Source organism: Athene cunicularia (genome assembly GCF_003259725.1).
Source record: "Athene cunicularia isolate RWA chromosome 3 unlocalized genomic scaffold, athCun1 chr3_part1, whole genome shotgun sequence".
Taxonomy (NCBI): Eukaryota; Metazoa; Chordata; class Aves; order Strigiformes; family Strigidae; genus Athene; species Athene cunicularia.
The window spans coordinates 105,155,135-105,182,659 of record NW_020799097.1 but is presented as its reverse complement, the minus strand read 5'-3'; the positions used below and the strand labels follow the sequence as shown (position 1 = coordinate 105,182,659).

The 27,525-nt window shown below is 45.3% G+C and overlaps 1 protein-coding gene across 1 annotated transcript in view; it reads right to left on the bottom strand.

Moving 5' to 3' along the window:
* Nucleotides 1–186: 186 nt before the first annotated feature.
* CAPN2 (calpain 2) overlaps nucleotides 187–27,525 on the bottom strand; it is a 27,755-nt gene continuing 416 nt past the window's right edge. Inside the window, exons 2-22 of the mRNA XM_026844644.1 lie at nucleotides 27,363–27,520; nucleotides 26,401–26,469; nucleotides 18,363–18,482; nucleotides 17,850–17,983; nucleotides 16,802–16,970; nucleotides 14,727–14,810; nucleotides 13,132–13,217; nucleotides 12,551–12,625; nucleotides 12,169–12,329; nucleotides 11,659–11,828; nucleotides 10,495–10,506; nucleotides 8,820–9,031; nucleotides 7,530–7,566; nucleotides 6,693–6,758; nucleotides 6,093–6,150; nucleotides 5,051–5,115; nucleotides 3,852–3,920; nucleotides 3,223–3,301; nucleotides 2,084–2,200; nucleotides 1,536–1,594; nucleotides 187–907 (exon numbers count right to left, since the gene is read on the bottom strand). Of these exons, the coding sequence (XP_026700445.1) occupies nucleotides 884–907; nucleotides 1,536–1,594; nucleotides 2,084–2,200; nucleotides 3,223–3,301; nucleotides 3,852–3,920; nucleotides 5,051–5,115; nucleotides 6,093–6,150; nucleotides 6,693–6,758; nucleotides 7,530–7,566; nucleotides 8,820–9,031; nucleotides 10,495–10,506; nucleotides 11,659–11,828; nucleotides 12,169–12,329; nucleotides 12,551–12,625; nucleotides 13,132–13,217; nucleotides 14,727–14,810; nucleotides 16,802–16,970; nucleotides 17,850–17,983; nucleotides 18,363–18,482; nucleotides 26,401–26,469; nucleotides 27,363–27,520 (2,024 nt within the window). The 3' untranslated portion in view covers nucleotides 187–883. The remainder of the gene's footprint in view (nucleotides 908–1,535; nucleotides 1,595–2,083; nucleotides 2,201–3,222; nucleotides 3,302–3,851; nucleotides 3,921–5,050; nucleotides 5,116–6,092; nucleotides 6,151–6,692; nucleotides 6,759–7,529; nucleotides 7,567–8,819; nucleotides 9,032–10,494; nucleotides 10,507–11,658; nucleotides 11,829–12,168; nucleotides 12,330–12,550; nucleotides 12,626–13,131; nucleotides 13,218–14,726; nucleotides 14,811–16,801; nucleotides 16,971–17,849; nucleotides 17,984–18,362; nucleotides 18,483–26,400; nucleotides 26,470–27,362; nucleotides 27,521–27,525) is intronic.

The following is a 27,525-nucleotide window of genomic DNA, read 5'->3' as shown; positions in this document are numbered from 1 at the left end:
TTAGACTATCTAGCATTTCATTAACTGACAGAGAGCCAGAGTGTCTGTCAGTGCCTAGTTAGCTCTGGAATGCCATTTTTCCCCCTTTAAGAGGCAACATGCTCTGCTCGTGACAAGGAAAGCTCTGCAGCTGCTCTGTAATGATCTATTGCTTACTTGTAGAAGGAACAACAGTCTTGCAAACTCTTTCTACTGTTTTTATTTAAATATTTTCTTGTATTTCAAAGGAAGATAAATAACAGGAAATCGAGATTCCACCTGAGAGCATAGGCTTTCTCTCAGAAGAGTCTGGTTGCCAACAGCCTCCTGCTACAGGCACGTCAATGGTGAGACTTGTCCTTCAGTTTGACCAAACATGTACTTGTTACTCAAACTCTTCAACAAATATTTAATCACAATAATACTAGGGCTTGACAGAAAGCATATAAGGGACCCCTACCTTACCTAAACACCTGTATTTGGGCACATGCAATACCATCTCTTTTCTAGTTTCAGATACGCAGGCTGGAATGGAGCTGTTACTCAAAAAGCACTTATTAAACCAGACTGTCAAGCTCTAATGAGCTTTCTTCCAGGAGTTATGTAAAACACCTTAAACGCACAGTTATTAGCAAAGCAGTATTTTCAAGGGTTGCACTGAGGTTTTATACTAAATTAAAGCTTTTGTACAGAAGATATATAGTAGTAAAGACTGTCAGACCTATAAAAATGAGGTTGCAGATTCTTCTGTTTAAGTAGAACACTTTTCTCTTTATAACTGTGTGCAAAATCTGCCATGCATAAAAGTTAAGGCACATTCACGTTAGGATGTTGCTTGTATGTTTGCTTCATTATCTTCACCTAATCATGTTGCTCTGAGTTCTCCTGAGCTGATGGCAATGGCTCAAATGACAGTAAAGCACAGCCACTATAAAGAGAGAGGGAAAAATGGTCCAAGGTTAAGTTTAGTAAGAATACCTGTAGCATGAAGAAAGCCTATTGCTACAGAAATAATTTTAGGATCTTTTCTGAACAATTTGTATCTCATTTAACGCAGAGTTTTAGGATGATTTGTACATTCCTCATATAGGTCCAGAAATAAGTTATGTTCAGGTAATAAGCAAGTTGAACACATGTAGGGGAACAGTTTTCTCCTTAGTCCTTTCTATAGGGCACATGTGGTGCAGAAAGAAGCACACGTGGTCAATACCATGAATCACTACTGCACCTACATTTTACCTTGTTGACAGAAAAGACAGGAAAGAAGCAGGCATACTGGCAGTCATTTTGGCTAGTATGTAAGTGGCATGAGGCTTGAGTAACCTGGCCTGCTTGTTAAGAGAATACAGTGTGACATAAGAATGGTTACCCCTTTTTAAAATGTACCTAAGGCTGCTTATAAATAGACAAGCTATATAAATCCAGCATATATGTAAATACATATAACCAGCCATATCAGTCAGAATGGAACAGGACAGTTTCTACTGTTAAGCCCTTCCTTCCCCCTCGCCTCAAAACAAGAAGACAACAAATATTTTAGAGCTAAATGAACTTACATTAATGAGGTTCAATTCTATTGTTCCAGTCTTCTCAGTATCCAGTTTTCTAAACATTTCTGTGGTAACAAAGAGATGACAGACAAGGATGAATATGGGAACTAATTGGAAAGCCTTCCCTTCCTTGTGCTTCAGGATCAAAAAGAAATTTAGTCCCGGATTCTAAAATTTATGACAATGGTATGCACGCAAACCAGAAAGGCCCACTCTAAAGTCACTGCATGCTCAGGTGCAAGAATGAGACTGAACCTTTTTAATGCTTCAGTCTGTAATATTAACATTATTTGTCAGTCTATAAGTGTTTAGATTGATTCTTGTTTTTAAATCAACATTTAGTTGTTTGCATGGAAGACTGTCTGGCTCCAGTTCAGCAACCTGGCCTAAAAGGCTGATTCCTAGATCTAGGAGGAGTGTGCAGATTGGGTTGCTGAATTTATAGCTCAGCTTTGAAGTTGCTTTGATTCCAGTACAAAGTTTTCTGAATAAATTATCCTGGACTTGAAAACACAAAGCAACAGAGTCTGTCTGGTTATGAAGCATGTACTCACTGAACAAGGTTTCCAGTCGAATCAAACACCGGACAAAGTTATCGAAGTCAATGATGAGGTCTTCATCAGCAAAACGAGCCACAATGATTTGATGTAACCGACAGTTCAGTTTGAACCCTAGAAATAAAATGTCAAAGATTTAAAAGAGAGGTGAAAAAAAAAATGCAAAAAGCTCCAACTAACAAAAACCCCAGCCTTATACACTGCCAGAAATTCGGTCAGCTACTTTTGGTTAAATTCTCAAATGTTAAGAATGTTTACTCAATTTTGGAAACTCCCAACAACCCCCTCTGTACTTGAGTGATTCAGAGCTGTGACTAGGTTATGTGTGTTCTTCATGCTACACGTGCTCTCACACCTGTACTACTGGTTTTTTACATGACATGGCCAATTGCTTCAGCTTGTGGTCCTTCCCTGGGTGACGAGGTGGCTGCCAGATTTGGCTCACTGAGACCCAAGATGAAGCAGTGACTTTCTGTAGGCAAATGGTTCTCTTATTTCCAAAGAGCATCTAAACTTTGGGACAAAAACAAATGGCCGCCTCATCTTATGTGGTGACAGGAGGGGAAAGCTCCAGAGAGCCCAAATGTGGACACTAAGACGGCCCCAGAAGTTCAGTAAGTTTATTTGGTATTGTATAGCCCTGTGATACACCCCTCACTCACCATCATAACTCAGATTTGCTTTTCAGTAGTTACAGTAGCAAAGTGAATCTTCTTTTAATGCATCCTGTGAGCAGTGTCAGGACACTTCTTCCATTCCCTAGGTCACAGTACCCCAGTTATACTGGCTTATACCAAACACACATATACCCAGAGAGACGCATTGAAAGACAACAGTATACTGTTATGAGACCAGAATGTTGCAGTTATTTGTGCTTCTCCAAAAGTTGTTCATTAAAGAAAGTAATTGCAAACCTGTCACTCCTTTGAGATGCTTTTAGTACGCCTGTGTAGCAAGACACTGCTACACAAAGACAAGAGCCCAAGCTGAGCATCCAGATTAAACAGAGGCCTTTCCTGTATCTGGGAACACATGATTTTTCAGCTTACAAGTGATATACAGGAGACTAGTCAGCATCTATCAACCCAGCCTGAAATTGATACAATCCCAAAAAAGAGACAGACCAATACAAATACCTGCTGTTTCCAGTGCTCTCCTCATCTCATATGAATTCATGGTACCAGATCGATCCACATCGATTTCCCTGTAAATTTTCTGCAGAATACAAAACCCAAAGCCGAAACCTGTCAATAATTCAGAGTGTGTTTTGGCTTTTGTCAGAAGTCAAACATTCTTAAATGCAGCCTGCATGTTACTTAGGAGGATTTGCAGTGTTGGTCTGAAGGACTAGTTACTTATCTCTGAGTTTGTCTGAAAGCAGCTTTAGAAAGTAAGTCATTTTAATGCAGCAGCCAGAGCCAATAAAAAACTAGAGAATTCCTTGAACACACGTGCCAAGTGGTACTATCGCTACCGAAGTGGTAAGACTGACGTGAGAAGGGTAAACATATTTGGATATGAGTTAAAATAAACACAGAAATCCCTCAGAGAGTAAGGCAGGAAGAGAGGCAGCCTCTCCTTCAGCCTGAAGGACAAGCAGTCACCCACCCCTGGACTCCAAGGGACAAAACCTGGGGGACAGAGGACACAAATGCATTGTGAGCTGAAGGGAGAGTCCCACATGGGGAAGCGTGACTCTACACATTGTATGAGACTAACCAGTCTACATTTGATTGCACGTTCTCCCCAAAAGGCTGAATCTTACCTGGTATTTTTGAATCTTTGTCCAGAGGGTGTGAAACTCCTTCAGTCCCAGTTTACCACTCCCATCATTCTTCTTCGAGTTAAGGGAATCTCTTTGGAGGGAAGGAAAAGGGGTTTCCCCTCCTCGTGCTGAGTTTAATTACATGTGCAGTTGTGACTTAATATTTAAATAGTAATTGCAATTAAGAAAAGGATGCAATCCCTCTCTGAAAGACTCGTCCTGTTGAATACACAATTGTTGTCCAAGATGTCTTTTTAAAATCAGTAAGATGATGGACTCATTTAAACTGTGATCAGTTCACCAGCTCTTTCTGCTCCTCCTTTAGGAGCCCTCTGTCTTTTCAATACATGTATAAAACAGCCAAGATGATGCCATTTCATTCTGCATAGTTGGTTCAACACCTGCAGTTACAGGAGCATGACTCCTAAGTCTGGATTATAAACAGGAAAAGACATAACCAAGCCTGCTATTTGGAGGATTTTAGTTCTTGCACAAACAGCTAACAAAAGAATCTGGTCATGGCATCGCTCCCAAAAACTGCTAAGGAGTCCCTACGGACTGCCATATTTTGCACCAAATTATAGCAGAGGATCATTCTGTTTTGGTAATTTTCCCTTTTTCTAACTATGCAATTCAACTCCCACTGCACAGAGAAGCTGAACACCGCTATTCTTAGATTTGATCCTTCATCCTACACTTCTGCCCTTATTCTCAGGAGTAAAAGCTCCTAAAATCCAGCATACTCTCTGCTTCCTGTATCTGTTTCCCTCATTTTCTATTTGCTAACTCCTTGTGGCTTTATGATGCTCTTACCAACTCCAGACAGATAACAGAGCAGTGAAGTGCACCCAGATGTGCATGTTCAAACTCTACAGCTGAGGCTGCCCACACCGAGAGCCAGGTGCCTTTTCCCAGCACAAACATCACTTTGTCCCCAGCTAAACTAGAACATGCAGCAGCTGAGAATTCTTCAAATCAGATCATCCTGTCTGATAATGGATTTTCCCTGCTGCCTGAGAGAATGGCTGTGTCACGGTCAGCAGTAATAGCAAGGGCTACCAATTTTAGTCAGGGGAAACAGGGTAAAACCAGCTTCTCCACCTCAGGAATCGTTAGTACATCAGTATGGACCCACCACTGCAAAGGCACCTCACCTACTTCAGCACAGGCAGAAGAGTAAGAACAGCCTTAAAGGATACATCTAAGAGGTCAACCATTATTTTGCATGTCTCAATACTAAAGCCATCAGATTTAATATCTTGGCCTGCAAAGAAAGAGCAGAAGACAGGATTATCATTGCATACTGTACCACAGCACCCTCCTAAAGCGCATGAGCTTTGTAACCAGTGTATACACATCAGCTCTTATTTGCTTCCAGGTCACGGGTGGCTTCCTTTGCAAATGACAAAGAGGCTTAGGGTGAAAGTTAGCTGTGATGTTTCCCCAAGCAGACAGCCCAGTTAGTCTGGTTTCTAGGTATGCTAGAAGAGACAAAGTGTTCCTGCCCTATTGTCTGCCTGCAAAGACAAGGGTGGACTTCTGTGGACAACATGGACTTCTGACCCATGGAAGTCAGTGGTAGGTAGCTTCATGCAAGAGAAGAACATCAAATCACGCTTTGTAACCAGCAATACACCATTGCTAAGTGATGGGTGCACACAGACATATAACAGTCCTAGCTACCTGGCTGAGATTTCACTCTGGAAATTAGAGAGACACTGTTTCTCCAAGCACTTATTTCTCAAGCACTGCTTAATGGAAAGGGAAATAATGCAGAGCCAAGCTCTGAAGACCTTCACAGATAAAAGATGACCAGAGTTTCAGTTTCTCTTCCTCCTCAGGGACACCCCAGCCCATTAGCTGGGCTACTGCTTGAATCCTGAGTGGTTCAAAACTAAAGTAGCAGCAATACCTTCTGTAATTATCAATCAAATCTGTCCATCTTCCCGGCAGCCAATTCCCAGTAGCAGATGCTGGGATAAAAGGCACCCATATGTGCCCTTCCAAAGCACGTGCCCTGTGAAACACATTTTAAGTGCAGGTACAGCCTCAGCACTTCTGCAGCCCCCTGAAGAAGCAGAGATAGCATGTGGCCGTGGCCCTACGGAGAGCCAAGCTGCAGGTCTGGGGCACAGCCCAGGATTTTGACTGCCCAGGTCAGCAGTACGCTCTGTGCTCTCACAGCCACGCTGGGAACCTGCTGGTGGCCAACTGAAGCTGCAGTTGGAGGAAGGTACTTACGTTTAGCCATGATTTTGTTCAAGATGTTGCGCAGTTCAAAGGCGGAGATCTCTGCATCCTGCGGAAAAGAGGAAAAGTTTTTCACTGCGAGCTGCGGACACCATCTCATAAGCAGCCTCTGACTCCTTTGGGCGTGTGACCAAGTTCGAACATCCCTTTGAGTTTGTTTCCCTTGGATGGAAACACAAGTGGTAAGCTCTCCCCACCTCCCAGGAGCATCACCAGTTCCCAGGCATTAGCACACAGGGCTGTGGGGTCTGCCTGAGCCCTCGGGCAGGTGAGAGCAGCCTGGGAAGGAGGCACAGGCCAGCCCTCATCATCCCCCAGAGGGACCCATGCAACTGCACCAAATGCTCTGCCCAAAGGACAGAATTAGGGACCCACAGAGATGAAAGTCAAGCCTGCAGTTCAAAGACAGTGAAGATTGTCCTCCAGGGGTGCTCACAAATCCATCGTAGCAGACTACACAGATTTTTACATGCACAATTATGCACATGCTTGAGATCTGACTCAGCACAAGAATTAAACTGCATCCTGGGGTAGGCATCTCTTACCCACTCACCCCTGTTAGCAGTAAGATGTTAACAGAAAAACACTCACACTTCCTGCTAGCTGTCCAAAAAGCTTTTTAAAGCTGGGTTCAATGTCATCTTCACTGATCTCAGTCTAGAAGAGAGAAACAGAAAATATGGAAAGGAGGAACTTTTCTGCCTGAGATGGACTAATGCCTTTCCTTGCCTCTAGTAAAACACAATTTAAAAGTTGAAGGTACAGAGAGAGTGCTTTCACTTTGTTTTTTATCAGTTTTAGTTTCAGGGGTTTTTAAAAAAAAAAAAAAAAAAAAAAAAAAGAATTAAAATTAAATTGTATTTTAAAAAATCACTACAAAATTCAAAACTTCACTGTGGCTGCTGCTGCTACTGCTACTGTTGGACTAGCTGTCTTCATCTGAAGAAAGCAAAACCTAAGTTCTCATTTTGCAAAAAAAGGAAAAAAAAAAATCACTGAGGCATAAGATGCATTAATAGGCAAAATATCCCCAGCTCCAAGAAGACTAAACATACGGTGAGCCACTACTGACTCATGGAAACAACATCCCATGCTAAAACACCCTCATGGCTAAAGGGCTGCACTCCTGGATTCCTGAAGGGCAAAGGGAATTTCCCGTGGCTCCAGTCACCTCTGCGGAGAGTACCTGATCTCTACCTGGGAGGCCCAAGCTCACCACTCCAGATAAAGGACAACACGGGTTTCCATTATTGTTTATGAAGTTTTCATTTGCTGGACATTCAACTATGGGTACTGAAAAATCTGTTTCCAAAGTGGGACAATGTCTCTTAATGCTTATAGAAAAACACTGCCCTGCACAGGGAACAGGCACTCCAACCCCACTTATCTGTAACAAAATCATCTCCATTTAAAACATTTAAGATATACCTCTTCAAAACTGGCCTCAATTTCATCATCTATAACCCTAGAAAGATAAAGAAATCAGTATTAAAACCAAAACAAGTCACTTTTCTGATGCCCTTCCTTCAAGTTTCAGTTAAAGAGAGATTCATTACATTAGGGGAATAATGACGAGTGTTCAAGAGTTACTGGATTAATCAGCCACAGATGCTGCACACCACCAGTGAAAGCAGTATTTTGCCAGCTCTGGCAACAAGAGTTTCAAAACATTACTGCATCCTGAAGAGCCACAAACAGGATTTTGGGTCAGATATAGCCCTTTGGGTCACTTAGTGCCACTGCCTACAGACAGACCTTAGCCCAAGGCCAGGCTCTTGGGTGTAAATCAAACTTTATCTGATCGCTTTTTTTCCTTTTCTTTTTCCCTTTAGAACAGAAAAAAGCAAGACCTTAAAGTCATTTGGATATGCCAGAATGGGAGAGGTGTTTCATAAGCACTGCCAAGGGCCCATCAAAAGCTAAACGTGCCTTCACACAACTGATGCCCAATTTTGTCACCACTACAGAAACATGCCACAAAAGATTACAGAATAGTAGAAAGGTTTTTGCTTGCTTTGAATTAGGGAACTCAATATGAAAGATCCCACATCCCTTCCCAAGGCCTTAGCTCAGCTGCTCTTTGAGATGTGACCTGTCTAAATTTTTTCACAGCTTCACAGCTAAGTGTGGTTTGAGCCAGTTCCATTAAAACCTATTTTAATTTTAGTGAAGGAATCACTTGGTTGAGCAAGTATCTTGATTTTTTTTTCCAGCCTGATCTCAAAGGTGTGAGATCAATTGTTGTGACCAGCCTGTTCCCAGAGCTGAAAGCACATGCATTTCTGTCTCCCAAGTGGGGAGCCCCGCCTGCTGCTCTCTGGGGCTTTCTTCTCTCCACAGACCAACCCGTGCTGTGGCACCATCTACGTACAGCCCAGTAACAAAAAATGTCTGCCCAGGTAGGACTGGTCATAATAACAACAAACCCAATATAATAACATTTGTATATTATTATTATTATTACTATATTTCTTCCACCATTCCTTCCTGCTAAGTTTACGCAAACTTTCCTCAGTTGCACATGGGGAAACTAGGGACAAACAAGAACCCCCACGACTGCATCCATGTAGGGCAGTTTGCATCTCTCCCTCCTGCTCCCTGCGGGAAGTTGATGTACCCCAGCCCTGGGCTGCTTCATCCTTCAACACCCATGAGAGGGACCAGAGATTGCCCATACACCCACGCCAACTCTTACATGGTTACAAGAAAGCTACATACGTGGAGTCTGCGTTTTTTTCAGAGAAGACTCGCAGACAGAAATCCCCATTCTTGTTGGGTTCAAAGGTTGAGGGCACAACGATATATTCTCCTGCAGGGAGCTTGAACCTGTTCAGCACTTCTCGGAGGTTGATAAAGGTATTCGATTTTTCTCTTGCTTTGTTGGTCAGGAAAAAGTTTTTGCTCAGATGAATATTTGTCTGGCCAGAAAACTTATGAAAAGCAAAGAAAGAGAAAAAAGACCAAAACAGTTTGCATGTATTTGCATTTAAAAATTAAACAATTAGCTATGTATGGAAAAAAAAAATCTATTCAACAGAACTGAGAGAGAAGATAAGAGAAAGGGGGTGGGTGCATCCCACTACAATGCTCCTGAGCTGCAACGGTAAATGTATTGTGCAGCTCATCTCAATAAACCATTCAGGTCATGCTCATGTTTTGCAGATGATGAACAGTGTGGGAAGACACATGGTGAACCCTTCCACCAACTATTTTTCATTAAAGCTAGATGGCTTACAACCCATGCCCCCCTGTTCCCCAGAGCTGGTGTCACCAAGGGACTGCAGCTCAGCTCTGCCTCTGAGGTCAGGCTGAGAGAGGGGCTCTCTGAGGCAGAGAGCCCGCCTATGGAGGGCTCCAAGAATAAAATAAACATTACACATTATAAAAGTGTATTTGGAGTGTAACATCTTCAAACAAACCCTTCTGTACGGGGTCTTACAGGTGGGATAGCTCAGTTCTCGAAGCAAACAGCAGGAATGTGCATGGTTCAGAAACCTCCCTCTTCCCGTCCTCCTGGATTTTTAAGAATGCAAAACCTGTCAGACTCGCTGCCATGGTGGGAGATAAAATTCCACCTTTTGGGGAAAAGTCTTGGAACTACAGCTAGAGTCTCTTTTTTATGGAAATCAGGTTTCTGGACTACTAGGGTGAGAGCTGAGTGGCTGACAGAGCACTGCTAAGGCATTCCAAAGGTACACAAGAAATTTAATGAACTGGCAGCACCATTTCCTTTCCTGATGAAACCATGTTCATGTTTTACATGAACAGCAGCTGGTCTGAGCATAGCCTCAGGAGCTGCAAGGTGCCCTGGCTGCTTCGCATGCACCCTTGCAGGTACAGTGAGCCCTGCAATGAGGTTACCCCAGCATTTTGCTCAACCTCACTCCTTCCTCTGAGGAGCAACAGCCCAGAGGCATCTGCAGCCCTGCCTCCTACTGCATATGCATCACTTGGTTGCCACCCCTCTCTGATCCCCGGGGCATGCTATTAGCTACCTGCAGGTAGAAACAGAGAGAAACCAATAATGATGGTATTTAGGGAAATGAAACTAAACACCTACTTGGAATATTAGTTGTGTGTCAAACATGAACTCTGTGCAAACCTGAGAAAAGTAGCTGTGCTCTGGGGGAGCAGTTATGGGTCTGGGCTGGGGGAAGACCCATGGAAGAGCAGCACTGGTGAGTTTCTGTAGTACAGAGAGCTCTTATCCCAACCCAAGAGGCCCTGAAAATGCAACATAGGCTCAAGACTCCTTCCACAGTAAATGGCCTCTAAGTTTAGGCTCTGCACAATCAGTGTTGTCCTGCAGTGAAGGAGGATCCTCTGAACCGTTTCTTCCCACAAGCTGTTCAGCCCCAAGTCTGCACTTTGACCACCAATGCATGCTACGTACCTCTGGGGGCACCTGCAAGGAGAAAAGGAGAGAGTTACCCGACTGTTAAATGGCCACGCCATTGTTGGTTAGTGGGTACATCCACACTCAGCTTGAGGAGTCACCCAACGCTGACTGCTGGCTCAGCTCCCAGCTCCATCCTGGAGGCAGACAAGGCTCACCCGGGGCAGCGTGGGCACAGCCTGGCACAGACACAGCCAGGCTGGTTGTCGTTTCCTGCTGACCCTCTACCCTGCGGCCCGCTGTGATATCTTTTGTAGACTCAGTTTCTCTACTATTTCTTCCCACCTTCTCTTTCACTCCCCAACCTCTCCACCATCAGGAGAGAAGGCAGGGACTGAGAAAGACAAAAATGCAGTTTTCTGTTTCCTTACAGGTTCAGGGGACCTGGCTTTGCTCTAAACCTTATTTGCCTATGGTGACCAGATTCTTTGACAAGCTTCTCCAAAGCTGGGATATCGAGAAAGCAAGCAGTCACACATATTGCCTACAGTTACAGAGCAACCCACAAGCAAGACTATTAGTCGTATTTTCACTGCCAGTTAAGCACAGTTGGTTTGCAGCTCTAAACAAAATGTCTGGCTTACCATAGACATGTCTCTGACCCTTCATTCAGCAGAAGGAGTTTTACAGGTGTTTTGGCTGGGTCTGCTGCTGGGTTCACACTCCCCAAGCTAGTCCAGGTGTCCTAGCTAGGGTCATGTCCCTAACATGGCTGCGCTGCTTTTCACCACAGCTTGGTGAAGGTCAGGCTGGATTTCTGCACTTTTAATTTTTGTTTTTTAAATACTTCTGCTCCTTCATTTAGAAGTACAGGATATTAAAGGTGAGAAGCAGCCACTGCGGGTCATTTTGCTCAACCCCCTACTGAAAGCAAGCCAATATTAAAGTTAGATGAGGTTACTCAGGACGTTGTCCAGTCTAGGTGTGAATATCTCCAGGCATGCAGATTCCATCATCTCTCTGGGTATCTGTCTCTCTGCTTGACCACTGTTTTGATGGAGGACAATTTTTTAAACATCTAAGTGGACTTTTCCTCACTGCAGCTGGTGTCCAGCTCAACCCAGCTGAGTTCTGGTAGAAAGCCTGGTCTGAGGATTGCACTACCTCATTTATAGGTTAAGTTTTCCTCTTCCTCCCATGCACCTGTACTGCCTTACTCACCTCATAAATTGCAAAGCCGATGGTATGCATGTCCTCTCCCATCTTCCTCTGCTTCCGCCGGTGCTTCTGAATCAGGCCAATGAGGAAAGTACAACCCCCCTCAGGATCATCAGGATCCTCATCTTCTTCCTCCAGCTTGATTAAATACTGTGGATTTGTCCAGAAAGTGTCTAGGAAGTGGATTTATGTAAACTGCTCAGAGGATTCTTTAAAAGCAACTGTGCTGATATGTACACATATGACATATACGGCTCTGCCTTCCAAAACGAGCTGAGAAGGAACAACTGAAACAATCCTCTCCCCAGCCTTGACAACCACAACTATACCCTCACCAGGGAGCCACGCTTCCCAAACACTTGCACTTTTTGGACATCAGTCCTGGACATCCCAGGTACATCCTCCTCTCCACAGACCACCCCAAACCAGCTCCCAGAAGAAGGGCCCAGAGAAAGTACAAGTGGATGAGTATAAAGGGTTTCCTCCATCACAGTGCTGACCACACGCTCTTACTTGGGTAATTCCTGCAGCCCCCTGCAGTGGCTCCTCGCCTCCAGTTCCCATCCAGCTTCAGCAGGCTCCACTTCTTGTACCTGTCACTTGCCAGGGTGTCTGGAGTCAGGTTGCAGATCTCCAGGCGGGAGTAGTGTCTCAAGAAGTCGTTGAACGCCATCCTGTGGGAGGCAATGCCACAGGCAACATCTCCTTAGGACAGACAGGTTTTATAATACAACCACCTTGACTACCCTCCCTCTCTCCCATTGCGATTTAGTACTAGGATTTGGGGTGAATTTGCTCACTTATTTTGGAGAACATAATGGGAGACATTACTTTGTGTGAAAAAAAGCAGAGAAGACATTCCCGTCAGCCTGCATGGAAACCCAGTGCTACTTACCAAAACTCCCCATCTTCATGCCTCCTGGTCAGCCGCTCCCGCACCTCAGGGTCAACACCACTCCAGTTTGGGCAGCTGAAAGACAATCCCACAATAACCATAGGGTAGAGTAAAGGTTAAATCCTGATGTAGCTGGTCTGGCACAATGATTAGGCTATCTTACAGCTCCACATGATTGCAGTACTCCACGATATCTAGCTGATAGCAGCCCCAGGGCTCTCAAACCACAGCAGAATTAAAATACAGGGAGCTGTGATATTCAACACCTTACTTCTTAAATATCCAAGGTAAGGATCAGAAAAAGTTTTACGTTCAGAAAGTGCTAATGCCTTGACTGAGACAGAGCTTCATTTTAGAAAAAGGAAGACCCAGAACAAATACTGCCCAGCCACAGAAACAAGTAAACTCCAGCTTTCATTGCTAACAGCAGAAATGGATTTTTAAAGCCCTTTTAGAAAGAAAGTCTTCAGTAGCTCACCACTGAGCCTGGACTGTTAAAGAAGCAGAAACTACACAGGTTTGTAGGAACCATCAACGCCTGCAGTAAAAGCCTATGGGCAACGTGCAAGCCATCAACTCACTTATCATTCCATTTTCCGGTCCATTCCACTTCCCCCCAGGGATTTCGGATTCTGATCAGCTTCTGCATTGTTCCTCGGAAGTTCACCTGATGGGATCAGAATTGTATGGAGTTACCCAGGGACTCAGCACTGTGCTCCCTTTCACCTTTTCTACGGGAATTAAAGGACATGACAAAGTAAGTATCTCAGTGCTATACAAACGCTAAAGTGTACGTATATAAACAAACACACATCATCTGGTCCAAAAATCCATGTAAGTCAAATCCATTTAGAATGAGCCCCATGCACCCAAGCTTGCCCAGAGAAGGTTTATAGCATGCACAAAACAAAGCTCACAATAATCAAAATGTCTGTTTTGCACTGCTAAAATAATTACCTCTGACAGGACTTCAAGCAAAGGGAAAGTAAACCTGCTACAAGACTGCCAAAAAGCAGGTACAAGTGGGTATTTGTCTGAAGTTGTCATCTGTGTATAAACTGCCATTTCACATTCTAATGTCTTTTTTCTCCCTCTCTCTCTATAAAGATAATACAAGACATAGGGTAGTCAGCCTGGCCATGACCACTGTGACCACACGAATGCCCCGCAATGCAGCACTGTCAGCCCCTCCTTGCATTGGGCTGAAGCCCTGGCTTGCTACCTGCTGACCTCTGCGCACACTGAGGCCAGGCCAAGCAAAGCTGCAGAAGTTTCAGCAGGAACACCCAGTGTTCATGAGGAACACACGGCACTAACCTGAGGAAGGAGCTGCTGCACCTCTGGAGCCCAAAGCCCAGAAAATTGCACACAGTCCAGAAATTATGTCCCAATGCCTAAGATGAAGCCTGCATGTACCTTCAGAGGAAAAGCCTGGCTAAATCATGCCTGTTTGTGAATTAAAGTCAAACTCCCTCTTCACTGCTCTTGCTATGAGAAGACCACCAAACACAAACACATAAACCTGCCTGTTAGCAGTGGCTCTCTACATCTCACTCTGAAGTTTCAGAAATATTTCAGAAACAATTATCAGTGAAGTAACCAGAAGTCCATTACACATGTGGCACAATGCCATGATCTGCTTCCTTTGTTTTCACATGTCTTACCTTTGCCAGTCATCTCCTCTTGGACAACCACCTTGCATTCAAACGCCATGCCCAGCTTTAAAGGAGCTGCTTGGCAGGCATTTAAGGGACAATAATTTTGGGGGGGTTTTTTTTGCTTGGCACATGTGTCTCACACATCTTGCTTAGATTACACTGTACATTTAAGGTACAGTGCTGCCTGCTACACAGAAATGCGTTGAAGGGCCTGGTCCACCAGCAGAGGGTAGTGTGTTCTCTGCACAGAGCTTCCCACTGCCCCACTCACTGGGAAATAGCAATGCTCAGGGAAAAAAAAAGGGGTTTTTTGGTCAAACCTCCAAGACTATGAATTTGTGTTTATCCAAAACACACTACCTAATTCAGTATTCCTTCAGAAAGAAAAGACTCAAAACCCGATTCAGCAAAATGGGCGATACTCAAGAATCTGCAACATTGAAGATGAATTCGTGGCTGCCGTGGCCTGGGAAGGACCACGTGCAACACCTGCTACTGCTTTGGAGCAGTGCACCTACCTCCTCTGCTCCAGTGACTGAGTACGCGTGTCCCTTCACCAGCTTCTGCGAAGTGACTGCCTCTGTCTCTGCTGCACTGGTGATCTGGAGGAGCAAAGAAAGTCGGTGAGCGTGGCTTCCTGCACACCAGGGACACAACAGAGCAAAGCTTCCACCTCCAACAGAGCTTTAATCTCACTGGGAGGCTGCCGGGGTGGTTTAGCTGCTGCACAGAAACAATGAGAGTGACCTGTGTGACACAGTGGGGAGAGAGGATGGCAGCATGTGTGGTGGTGCTGAAGCCCCCAAGGCCCACGTTCCTGGCACAGGGTGCATGCCAGAAGCCCTGCGCTGCAGCAAAGCTCCCTCCTGCCTCCCAAGCACTTGGTGAGCTGCATCCCCTCCCGTGCATCTCCAAACGCTGTACAAAGGGGATACACACGAGGAACTCCCTGTTCTCAAGGGACCAGGGGGAACACAGCAGGTGACTGGCCTGAGGCTGCCCAGTCATCACCAGGGATCACACCCAGGTCCAGCAAGCCCCACTGCTTTGCTCTGAGATCAAAACACCTCCTTCAGCTCCAGAGTAGGGTGGGAGGTTCCCCTGACTTTCCCCAGCACTGATACCCTTGGACTTGCTATGCAGGGAGCTAAGGGAAAACCCTGCACTTAGGATACCATTCATACCTGAAAGCATATCACTCTCTCACTTTTTTGCAGCCACTAGAATACTTGGGGAGTCTGGCCTATAAACACTGCAGAGAAAAGTCTTCCTGCTAAAAAGTGACATCTTGCTGTAATGGTGCTTAACCCTCTATGAAATGTGTGGTTGTCATTGCCTTCCCAAATTCAGAAAGTATGTGATCTTTAAACAAGCATATTTGAAGCTTTAAAAAAAAAAAAAAAAGAGGGTGGGATCAAGCAGGCAGGATTCCTGCTGTCAATTCATGCCCTATTACTGCCCCACAGTGAATTTCCATGTAATGTTTAACCTTTGTGTCCCTATTTCTCTCACAGAAGACAAGGAAAGACTTTATAGGATTTTTTCAAAAGCTAAACTCACTCATAATTAGTTTACAATACAGAAAGTATCAGCATTTACCAACAATGGAATATATTCCCCCCCAACCCTGATAAGAGATTTGTATCATTCTGGAGCAAAAATCCAGATTCTTATCTAACTGCAAATGAGTAAAACAGGCCTCTAAAATGGTGCAAAGTCGCATGCTGACATTAACCAAGTACTTTGCCTGCTGTGAAGCTTCCCTCTCCTGTGGCTCTGATTTAACCTGAAAAATGGGAGGAGACATTTGAATTTATATTGTGAATGGAGTTTTTGTAAACAGTTTACCTTCCCTTTAGACATAACGAAGATGTAATCTCATTTGGGATTAGGGTAATTATCACATCGACAATATGTATGACTCATTTCAGTAAAGCTAAAAATGATGCTGAATCTTTGCAGGCAGGGCCAAAGTGCCTCTTCCCCTTCTTGTGCAGGTTCAGCTTTTGACGATGTGCTTTCCCATATAAAGCCTTTTAAAGGCCTGCCAACAGTCCAAGCCTCCCTGCTTCAAGAACAGATCCCAGATTTTGGGGGAACATTTTGGTACAATGTGTGTGATAAACAGGCGACACCAAGGACAGAGGTTGCCACCTCTGATCATCTGACTGCAGGAGCCATTAGCATCAGCTTTCTGTTCAAACCTACTCAGCCTGTACCAACCTGCTGCCGAACCACAGGCTTTCTTAAGAACAAAGATGTACATCAGGACCCTTAATGAGTTTCCCGTATGATTCATTACTATGAACCTATGAAACAGCAAAAGCTCTAGGTCTTGAGGAAGAAACACAAGGGAGACAATGAGCTTTTATCCATGAACTAATGAAGTCTACATTTCAACCTAACCCCCCAGAAGAGCCTGTGCCTGTGTCATGCTCTTGGGTCAAATTCTCCAGATACAAGGTAGAGAACCACATGCAGAGGAGACCAGCACCCTTTGTGCACCTCTTGCAGATGGACCACGGGTTCATGCTGCAGCTGCCCACATGCACAGCAAAAGCTGAAGCATCCAGCAATAAACTTGCTAACTCACATCAATGGAGCAGCCAAGGAGAGAGCCTTTCTGAAGTGCCTTCTGAATGATTCTGAAGAGGTTGGGTGGTGCTTTCTGCAGCTCATACCATTCTGCAATTCCACCAGTGAAGTCCTCAAAACCTTCAGTGGTGGTGCCACCAGAGAGAGACTCGTATGATCCATTCAGCCTGCATGGAAAGGGGACACACACACAGAGCCATCAGACTCCCCATTTTCTTCTTCACACACACACACAACCATCAGGTTCCCTATTCTGCTCTTCTCTTGGAGAGAGGCACTCGGTTATGCCAATGGTTAGGACATTTCTGCTTTCAACATCACCTAATGAACACGCTCTCCATTCAGCTTTGCTTCTTAGACCTCTGTAATTGAAAGCCTAGCATAAAATCTTACATGATCATATATACAGGTTGCAGGTTCAGTCACGTCAATGACAAAAATCATGAACCTATTTGAAGAAAAAAATAGTATTAAAAGAAATCAAGATCCAACAACTTGTCTGTCTAGTTCCACACAGTCTTTTAATCCCTTTAACAATTAGAAGTCTGATTTTCAGCTGGTCTAATCAGTTCAGTGTCTTAAGCCAACTGAAAATAGTAATGTCAGATAGCAGAATTCCTTCTGACCACCCCCAAACTGGAAATTTGGATTTGAGCATTTTCACATTGAACAGAGACCTGGGCATGTGGACTGGCGTGATTTGCACACTGAAGCACTGCAGCTGCAAGCCCTCACAGGTGCCTAGAGCACATGAAAACAAGCTTCCCAGGACCTGGTGACAGGAGACAGCACTCTAGGAGCAGCCTTGCCATGAGACACAAGGGCTATTTTTCTTGGCTAGCAACAAAGCCAGTACCTTTGGCTACTTGTCTTAAGCACCTGTCAACAAAGCTTTATTAAAGCAGCCATTGTGGGATACTCCAGAAGCTGTAAAGGCTAATAATTAGGCTGAAATTTGAAATGCCTAGTATCTGTGCCATTGAGGATGCTATGAGGAAGCAGAGGCATTGGGAGATCTGAGTGGGGTGAAAGCCCACTTGACTCACTTGGCGTAGGCCTTCTCCAGCAGCGCACTCCAGAACTCGCTGCCCTCTGCTGAGTGCACGAAGAGCAGCTCCCCGTTCTTGGTGGGCAGTCTGTCGTCCACCACAACGTCCACCCATTCCCCATACTGCCAGAACTGGAAAGAGAGCACAAACACCTCATCACTGCCCCATGCTGTGCACTCAGGCCACCAGGACATTTATCTGCTAACACTGATTTCCTAGAGGAAAAGCAATCCCCCTCACAGCCAGCTTTGCCCACCCTCTTCAGGAATTCACGTCCTCAGCTGAATCTGCTGATGAAGGAAGGACCACAAAGACAGCCCATGCTCCCAGCTCTTTGGTTAGCAGTTTTCTTCCTTCCACCACCATCACCCTTCTTGGATGTCTCTTTTTTTTTTGCCTGGCTCTTTGATGTCCCTCAGAGTGTTCCAGGAAACACCAGACACAGACACATAGACAGCCACACTGGCTCCTGGACAACTGCACTGAGGGGGAAGGCTGTTTTCCACCTACCTGGAAATGGAAAATTCCTGCATATTTATCTTGGAAACTCTGGTCTTTGGGAACAACACGGGCCAGAATTTCTTCATTCAGGGTGAGAGAGGCAATAGCAGCCAAGAGCCAACAGTCCCCGGAAAAAAAAAAAAAAAAAAAAAGGAAAAAAAGGACACCATTTATTATTCAAACTTTACTCTTTAGTTTTTATACTGCATAGGGGCTATGCATTATAACCACTAATCACTTCAGCTGTGAACAGATGATCCCTCCCATCACTTTACCTCTAAAACAGATCAAATGTATGCACACAAATACCCACCATTTCCACGCAAGTGTTGCGTTTCTTCAAGACCAAAGTAAAAAAAGAAAAGTAAAAGCAGACTTTTTATGATCTACCACAATTATCACCCATGTTGGGACTATTTGAGAGAAAACTTAATATTCAATCGACTGTCTACAGGTTAGGAAGCAGCACAGGGAAAAGGCGAAGAGCAGGGCCAGTGGGCACATGCAGGTACTCAGGGGTGCACTTTCTCCTCAAAAGGCCAGTGTTTTCTCAAGCACAGGCTGTTTTCCTTACCCTCCTTCATTTTAATAAATGCCTGTTGACTTGCCATCCAGAGACCTATCCTACAGATGAGCTGCCTTTAAGGTCTCTTGCCAGCCTCCTACCAGATAGGAGCTCCTTTCACCTTACACATCTCTGGAGGCTCTTGCTAGAGGCCTCTCTGTTTAGCCCACATCTGTCTCTGGCACTAGTCACAGAGTCAGGAAAGGTCTGAAGGCAGGCTCTGTTCCCCAGTCCTATACACCTCTTCACCCTTCCTGGGATGGAGCCAATGTACACCCAGCCCGCGCACCAGAGCCCCAGGGCCCAGGCTGTCTGCATAGGATTTTTCCACACCACCTCCCACCAAGCAAAGGGAGGAGGAGACCACAACTATATAAACATTACCTCTGTTTTTTGTAATTATTTTCAGAAACCAGTGTCACTTTAACAGAGGTTACCTTTCTGCTCAGCCATGGGCTTCCTGCAGCCCATCAGCCAGGTGATTAGAGATTTAAAGACCCAGCTGATCCCCTGACTCCCACAACCCAACACAAAACTCCTTGTTACCATTACCACATCTGCTGTTGCCTTGCTTTGTGAACATGGGAAAGTCAGTATTATACATCAGGTCCCCCAAAATGGTCCTGCAGCAGGTGTAGGATTGCAGGTTCAAGAAACATGAAGCAGCTGCAGCTGCTAGCAAGCCAGCAAAGCAGAAGTCTCTATACAGCCAGCTCTCTCCTATAGGAAAAGGGTCAAAAGCTACCGGGTGAGAAGCTGAGATTCAAATAAGAGAAAGTCTCAAGGAGAGTTAACTATGAGGCTGCTCTTGAGGGCCACCCTCAGGCCCAAATCCATCACTACTCAGCACAAGGAGGAGCACAGGCAACCTGCAACTCCCTCCAGGCTACTCATCACTTCTCACAGCTGATCTGCAGCAGCAGCTCTATGAATGACATTAGTTCCGTGGCCCTTTTTGCATCCCACAAAAGGTAGAAGATGTGAAATTGCAGAAAAATTTCAAAATCAGAGATGCTTTTACTATTTCATAACCTAGAAGAGAAGAACTGAACATAAAACTTTCCCTTCAGCCCTGCCTCTGGCTGCTTGTACTGCAGTGGAGAAATCATCGTGCCAGAGGTTTTTCAAACAGGAAAGTCACCTTGCCATTCTCATGTGACAGGTTATGAAGCAATGAGGATGTTCCCCTCCCTCCTCTGCGATAGCATATCCATCTCACCCTGCAAAATGGCGACTCTTCTTAGAGCCTCCTTTGTAGCGTTGAGACCCTCTTCCCCGGGAGCTGAGCATCCTCCGGTGCCAGTGCCATGGTGCATTCAGAGGCGCTACCAAGCACAGCAAAGGCGCTTGGCTGGGAAAGAGATTGGGGTCAGAAGACACTAAGAGACATTTTTAGATGGGCTAATCTACAATTAGCAGCATGATCCTCTGTCCCGCAGCAGTGTGAGGGCTTTAGCAGTTGACCTTCACAGCAGCTCTCCTTATAGACAAGGATGTTAAAGGGCTCAGCAAACAAACCCTTTGGTCAAAAGGCAACAACAGGTCTTCAATTCAGCTTAGATCTGTGCTCTCCCACACACAGCCTACCTGCACAAAGTTATTTTTATGGTTTTCTTTTTTTTTTTTTTTTTCTCCCCCAAAGGAGTCATCAAACAAACCTGATAACACGGTAATCACTTGGGAGAGGCTACCCAGAGATCCCTTCTGTACGGAGGATCCCTGTTTTTATTAAGTCTCCAAAACAAGTAGTTTCTGAACAAAAGTTGGGGTTCTTCAAGTCCAAGGGACAACTTGCTGCTAGAGAACAGCCCTGGCACTTTGACTGCGGCTCTTGTGGGGTTAGGCTGAATTAATACCATACTACTTCTGAATTAATATCATGTTGTCTCTACTCCTTCCTCCTTAATTTGTTTTTCTCCCACTGGCACTCATTATACAACAGGTCAATTCATTAACCCAGACAAAGAAGTCTTTCTGTCATCGTACTGAGTTAAAGGAGGTCACAGCTTGTGACAGGACTCTTCTGGGTCAAGAAAGCTGTGGGTTGTTATGAATTTGGCAGTAGAAATACTGTATGTCAGAAACACTGTGGGAGAAGGGAATGCATGTAAATATACGTGTGCACTGGACCAGCACACACCACAGGAAGGCTGAGCACTCTCCATCAACACCCCAGAACAGCATATAGGCAGATAACCCTTGGCCTCCCCCACAGATACACTGCTTCTAGCACCCAGGAGCCACTGGGTGTTTGAGACCATCAAAACCCTAAAAGAAAAAGAGCAGGGATCTTCATTCTCCCTGCCACTGTATTCCTGCTCCAGCAGGAACAATCATTCACATCTGGGACCAGTTAGCAAGCCTTAGTGAATTTTTTAATTTCTAACAAACACCAATCTCAAAACATCTTTAACACTGGGAGCAGGCATGAGACAAGTCACATATATACAAACTGATAGGTTAACCGGTCTCACCTCAGCACAGAGAGCAAATAAGTGATAAACAGCAGACAGGAGAGTGCCTGTCTGAGCAGCAGAACAACTCCAGCACACATCCCATGGTCTGCAAGGCTTTTACAGACAGACACGCACAACTCAGAAGTGAAGCAACTCTCTGGCATCTCAGACATATACTAGCGAGACTAAAGTCAATACAGGTATTCTTACCTAGACTACTAGGATGTCTTCACATGGTCAGGCAGACCCATGATCTCATTTAGACTAAATCAGACAAACCCAGAGAGTAACTCAGCCTGCTCAGCACTGCTGTGCCAGTCCTAAGGCACAGTTGGGTAAAACTATACAGATCTTGGCCTCTACAACAAAGCTGCAGGCAGAGCTGAAGGCACTCTGTGCATGCTCTATCGGGTGCGTGGAAACAGCTTGAGGCATGTCCTATGCCCCTTGTTCAGAGTCAGCTGTGGAGGTGTTTTTCCTCTCTATTGCTCAACCTGCAGCATAAACTAGAGTTCATGTTGCTCAGCCTTACTCAACCAGGCAAACTCGATCACTCCAAAAGACCCTCAGAGCATTTGACACTGGTGTTACTACCCTCAGGAAAACTCTGCTGATTTAGATTAGCAGCAGGTCTGGCTCAGAGGGTAGCTGTCTCACCACTCCTCCGAAGAAATATTAGCATTTCTATTCCATAAACAAGGCAGGGGCTGGGTAGGCAAAGAGAACACAGAAAGAATAAGCTAACAACTTGATACGACCACAGTAGCTCAGGAAGCCTTGGTCAAGAAGCTGCTTAGGCATCTAGATTAAGAGCATACACCCTTTAATGCTATAATACATCTTTGAGTCAGCTTTCCCCTGTATATAAGAAGCACTAAAGTTCAAGGAAGAGAAACTTCCCCCAGAGGACTCATAGGTCCATGAGCAGAGTTTAAAAAGAGTTTCCTTTACTTTCTAGCTGTCCCCATCAAGGTAGACATGAGGAGAAAGAAACAGCAGCTTTGTTGTAAAATCTCTTCGTTGAACTTTATACTGGTTTCTAAGGAGAATTTGGAGTTAGACATAGATCTTAACTCAAACAACTCTGGGCAAGGTATTCTTGAGGTTAAAAGCCAGATGCAGCATATATGTGAGACACATCACCCTTTAGTTTCCACATTTAAAAAGTGCTCAACAGTCAGGATATCATCTCTCCCTTGCTGAACAGACATCACTAAAAGTAGACCTGATAATTCAAAGCCTGGGTGAGAACAGAACTTGTGATAATACCCAGAGTTTTAGTCTGTGCTAAGTAAGTCTGAGCAGGGTCTTTACCAAATAGTCTTAACTATAAGAGGTGGTACTTTTGTAAGGCTCTGGAGAGTGACTTTCCTTTGATAGAGATGGAAAGTCCAAGAGGAGGCTAACAGATGGTTACTTATATGAAGAATTTGAAAGGAGCGTTAGCAAGGCAAGGTTAACCATGGAGAATTTTTGTAAATGCACAATACAATAGGCAGAACAAAGTTACCAGAAAATGGAATATTATCAGGCTGTGAGTCTATTTATATTAACAAGAAGTACTATTTTCTCCTGTCACGTTTCCTTTTTATTGCTGTGTTTTATTATTTATTTCTATACATTCATCTCTGCATCTACCTAATCTACAGCTATGAACAAGAACATTACAAAAAACGTAATTGCAAGGCAAGCACAAATAGCCATAAGAGCATAAAACTGGCCATTCTGGAGAGCAAAGACAAGCCAAGCATCCCCATGAAGCATGTGGAGGGCTGTAAGTGAAAGGCAGCTCCTCTGGTCACTGCACAGCCCAGGTGTCACGGAGTCAAAGGAAAAATGTACATTAAGCCAATCACAGACACATCATTATTTTAAAACACTCATAGCTATAGATTAACAACTATATCAATGGCTGAATGTATTTATCTTAATACCATGGGATTCCAGGAAGTTTTCTGGTTAGAAACATAAGGCTGTGGCTGCCCACTTACAGTACAGCGGTTGCCAGCATGGGAAAACTATGCATCTAATTTTCTAAATTCATCCTACTCAATTCATTATTTTTCCACACATTTTTAAGGAGGAGACACCTGTGTCTAAACAACTAGATGAGAGATACTGTGCTGTGTATGCCCCAGTGTTGTGATACCATAGTGACATCCCCTCCAAAGAAGGCGGTTAAGGGTGAATAAGCTTCCTCTCCACAGTGGCTTTGGTTCCTCCCCTCTGCTGTAATGAGTCACCACATCCCATGTGCTGCTATTCTGAGCCAAATACCATCATCAACATCAGATCTGATACTGCAAAACTAACTCCAAATACTCACCTTTAAAATTTTCTCCTAACAAGCAACAAAAATAGAATAAAGGATAATCCAAAGCCCAAGGGGCAGAATTTTGGTGTCTGGAGAACCTAATGTACTGCTGTCTTGGTAAGGGGACAACCTTTCTGCACTGATCATCAGCTACACCTTTTACACATTACAGTATCAAATAGTCCAGGTCAAAAACAATGAAACAAATTTATAGGCTGCATCTGGCCCACAGACCAAAGACTCCTGAGCCAAAAGAAACATCTGCACCACTGCTCATTAGCTGAGCTGTTTGGTTACGCAGCCCCTGCTGGGAAGGCTGCTGCAGCAGCAACGGGTGTGTGTGTGTGCTTTGGATGCCTCATCTGTCCCTGCAGTACTCCAAGATGTTCTGAACAGCTTAGTAACAGTGATGAAACTCCATGTGGGTACAGGTCTGTTGCTTTGTGATCAAGCCTTTTAGGAGATTAATAAGACTACAAAAGCTTCCTATGGAAAAAGGCAACATAATAAAATGTACAGGTTTCCGAGAGCACTTGACATCTTCCAGTGCAATCTTCTCCATAACACTCTGAAATGTGATGGGACATCAGTGTTGGCACACAAAGTTCAAGTACTTGGAAGCTCAAGCAAATGTATCAATAGAAACACTTGTGTCAGATAAGGCAGTGGCAAAAAAAAAAAACAAACCAAAAAAAACCAAGGGCATTTGTACAGCACATCTGCTAGCCACATTGTGTGAAAAAGTAGAGATTCAATACAGGCTCTTAGTAAGGCAATGGCTAGTTTTTAACGAACCACTAAACTATCACACTACCAAAATCCTGCCCAAATTCCTAAGAGAGGTGGTCGAGTCACAGCAGTATTTAGTCATGGTGAAAACAGTCATATAAACAAGAACACTAACAACCTTCTACTCAAATACTGTTTCAGGAGATAAAAATAATACAGGCTGTGAGTCAGTTCATATCCTTTGGTGATACCGTATAACCTCATGAGAACATCTGACTGGTTCAAAGATCATTAAGACAGCAAATACTTTCCTCAATTTAAAACAAGATTTGGCATTAGTTTTCAAGTTGTGGAGTTACAGTTTGTCAAGTTGCTAGGTTACAAATCTTTCATGACAGTGCTTTTGCTGCCACAACATCTGGATGGAAAAGCTGGAAGCCTGAAGAAGGCAGAAAGCAACTAAGTGCCTTCAGAAATGAGCATCTATGCAGAGCGCCAGCTGTTGAAACAGCATTACAATAAACTGTCATTTCACACTGAACTACTCCTTAGCTGTGAAGTTTCACAATAGGGAGGAAAAATAAATAAATAAAATTAAAAAAAAAAAGAAGACAGATGTCTGGCATGTGTTAAGCATTGGGAGATGCTTTATGCCAAAGTAGTCATGGCGGGAGACATGATACCGGGCAGAGAGAGAAGACATGAAGGCAGCTAGTGACATGCCAAGGACTTCACTGATGACACAACAGTCATCAGACTCAGAGTCTAATCCATACTACAAATTGTATTGGGGCATGAGGAGAACTAAATTCACAGACTAATTAATTTTTATTCTTAGTGCTTTTTACACAAATTGTATCTAGTTAAAGCACTATCTGAATAACTTCTGAAAGAAAATACAAGCAAAAAACACTGAAAGAAGCTTCCCTATCCATTATTTTTGGATATGAAAACATAAATAGCAGCAGCAGAACTAGAAACTAAGAAGCCACAACACAGTTAAGATTATGCTGATAAAAAGCAAACAAGCAGAACTCTGTTCCTTTGCCAACCCCACTGCAAAAGCCCAAATCACAGCACGTATTAGTCACGTTTCCCTCCATGGAGAGCTTTCCCTCGACTATGTTATCAATCCAATCTAAAATCCTGTCCCTGCAGTTATGGAACAAACAGGAGCCTCACCACTTCCACTTCAGCTTATTTCATCTCGCACCCCCACAGCTTCCCTCCTCGCCAGCCTCCACGCTGCCTTCTGGGAGGAGAGGCACAGAGGCACTCACCTAAAACTTCTTCCAGTGAGCAAGGCAGGAGAGAGGCTTCGAGACAGGAGATGCCTGGGCATGCACAGCCAGGTTAAGCCACCCACTTCCCACTGTCCCCTGGGGCTTCCTTGCAGCTCCCTGGGCTCCTCTGGAGCAGCTGACCCAGAGGCTGCCACTGCACAAACTTAGTGGCAGCCATGGCAAAATCAGAGGGCTCACAGGTGGGCCCATCCCTTCTGAAATACCTGGTTTGTTTTCCTTGAGAGCTGGCGAGCAGCTGGGAAACCCTCCGTATAATTTTTTTTTTCTGCACTGCACCTTTCCAGGTTTCAGGGGGTCCCTCCTGCTTGGCATCACTCTCTCCCACTGGGGAAACACCCCGCTACACACTCAATTCCTCTTCTGTTAAAGGCAGAAATCAGTGAAGGCAGAAATTAGTCAAGCTACTCAAGGCACACGGATGTGGACATGAAAGGAAGTGGTACTGATTAGAAAAGCCACCAGAAAACCAGTTTGTGTCAGCAAGCATCAAGGCTGTGCTCAGCAGCCAAACACATGTGGTCGCTACCTGCAGCTGCCGAGGAAAGGCAAGAAAGATCCGATTTGACGCCAAGAGAGGTGGTAGGATGCAAAACGATGTATTTAGAGAGTGAGTTACAGTCTACTATAAACTGTGGTGTTCTGAGGCAAGGAAAACACAGCTTTGTGCCTGTGCCTTACCTAAGGCCCCTTGGCAGATGTCTGTGCGAGTGGCTCCACTGGCTATGAACTGGGGGCAGGAACACAGCTCCTGGGAACAAAACAAGCCTTGCATTACACATATCCACAGGTCAGGGAGGGAACAAGACGCTGCTTGCAGCAAATTTAAACAAGCAATTGACCGCAGCAGATGAACGCCACAGAGATGGAGCAGGTCAGGACTGAGCGCGGGCACCAGACACGCTAAGCACGGTGAGAACGGGAGCTGGTGACCAAAGCTTGTGGGCAGCCACCTCGCAGTATGTGCCAGGAGGTCCACGGCGTTTTCACATGCGTGCACACACCACTTCACTGTTACCTCCCCACCACTGACTATGTCGGGGTCTCTCACAAACGCCTGGGCACCCCGGTGTCCATCTGGCCCGGTGGCTCCCGTGGCCAGGCAGGGCTGCTTCTGTAGCCAGAGGGACAGGCTGAGCGAGGGCTCCTGAAGGAAACCTCCGCATGGCAGTCAGCTCCATCAGCCCATCGTCTCTCTGCCAAGGAAAAAAGTTACCCCAAGCGACAGCCCCGAGCGCTACCCAAAGCGAGCGGATGGTCCGCACGGAGGATCCAGGCCGGAGAGGCAAAGGGCTTTTCTGCTGTTCGTTCTGCAGAAGGAGCCCGCTGGCCACCCTGCCAGCCCGGACCCCGGGCGAAGGGACCCCCCCAGCGCTCTGAGCACCCGCGGCCTCACAAAACGGGCGCACCGGGATTTTGCAGCCGGCTGGGGGCTGCGGGAGCGGGACCCTGCCCGGGGCCGCGGAAAAACGCGCCTCGGGGCGGGCCGAGAGGGAGGGGGGGGGACTGCGAACTGCACACGCACAGCCCCCGCAGGATTATATCAACGCCAATGTAGGGGGGAGTGGGGGGTGAAAAGGGGCGGTGGTGCCGCGAAATGATGCCCCCGGGATGTCGTCGTCCCCCCCGCCGCCACCGCCCTACCGTGGGTCTGCGCCAGACAACGCCCTGTGTCTTGAAGGAGCTGGGCCCCAGCTCCCGGTAGCCCAGGGCGGTGGGGCCGGCGGGGAAGGAGGGGTCCTGGAAGAGCCGCCCCTCCCGCAGGCACTCCTGCCGCAGCACCCCGAAGTCCTGGCCCAGGTCTGTC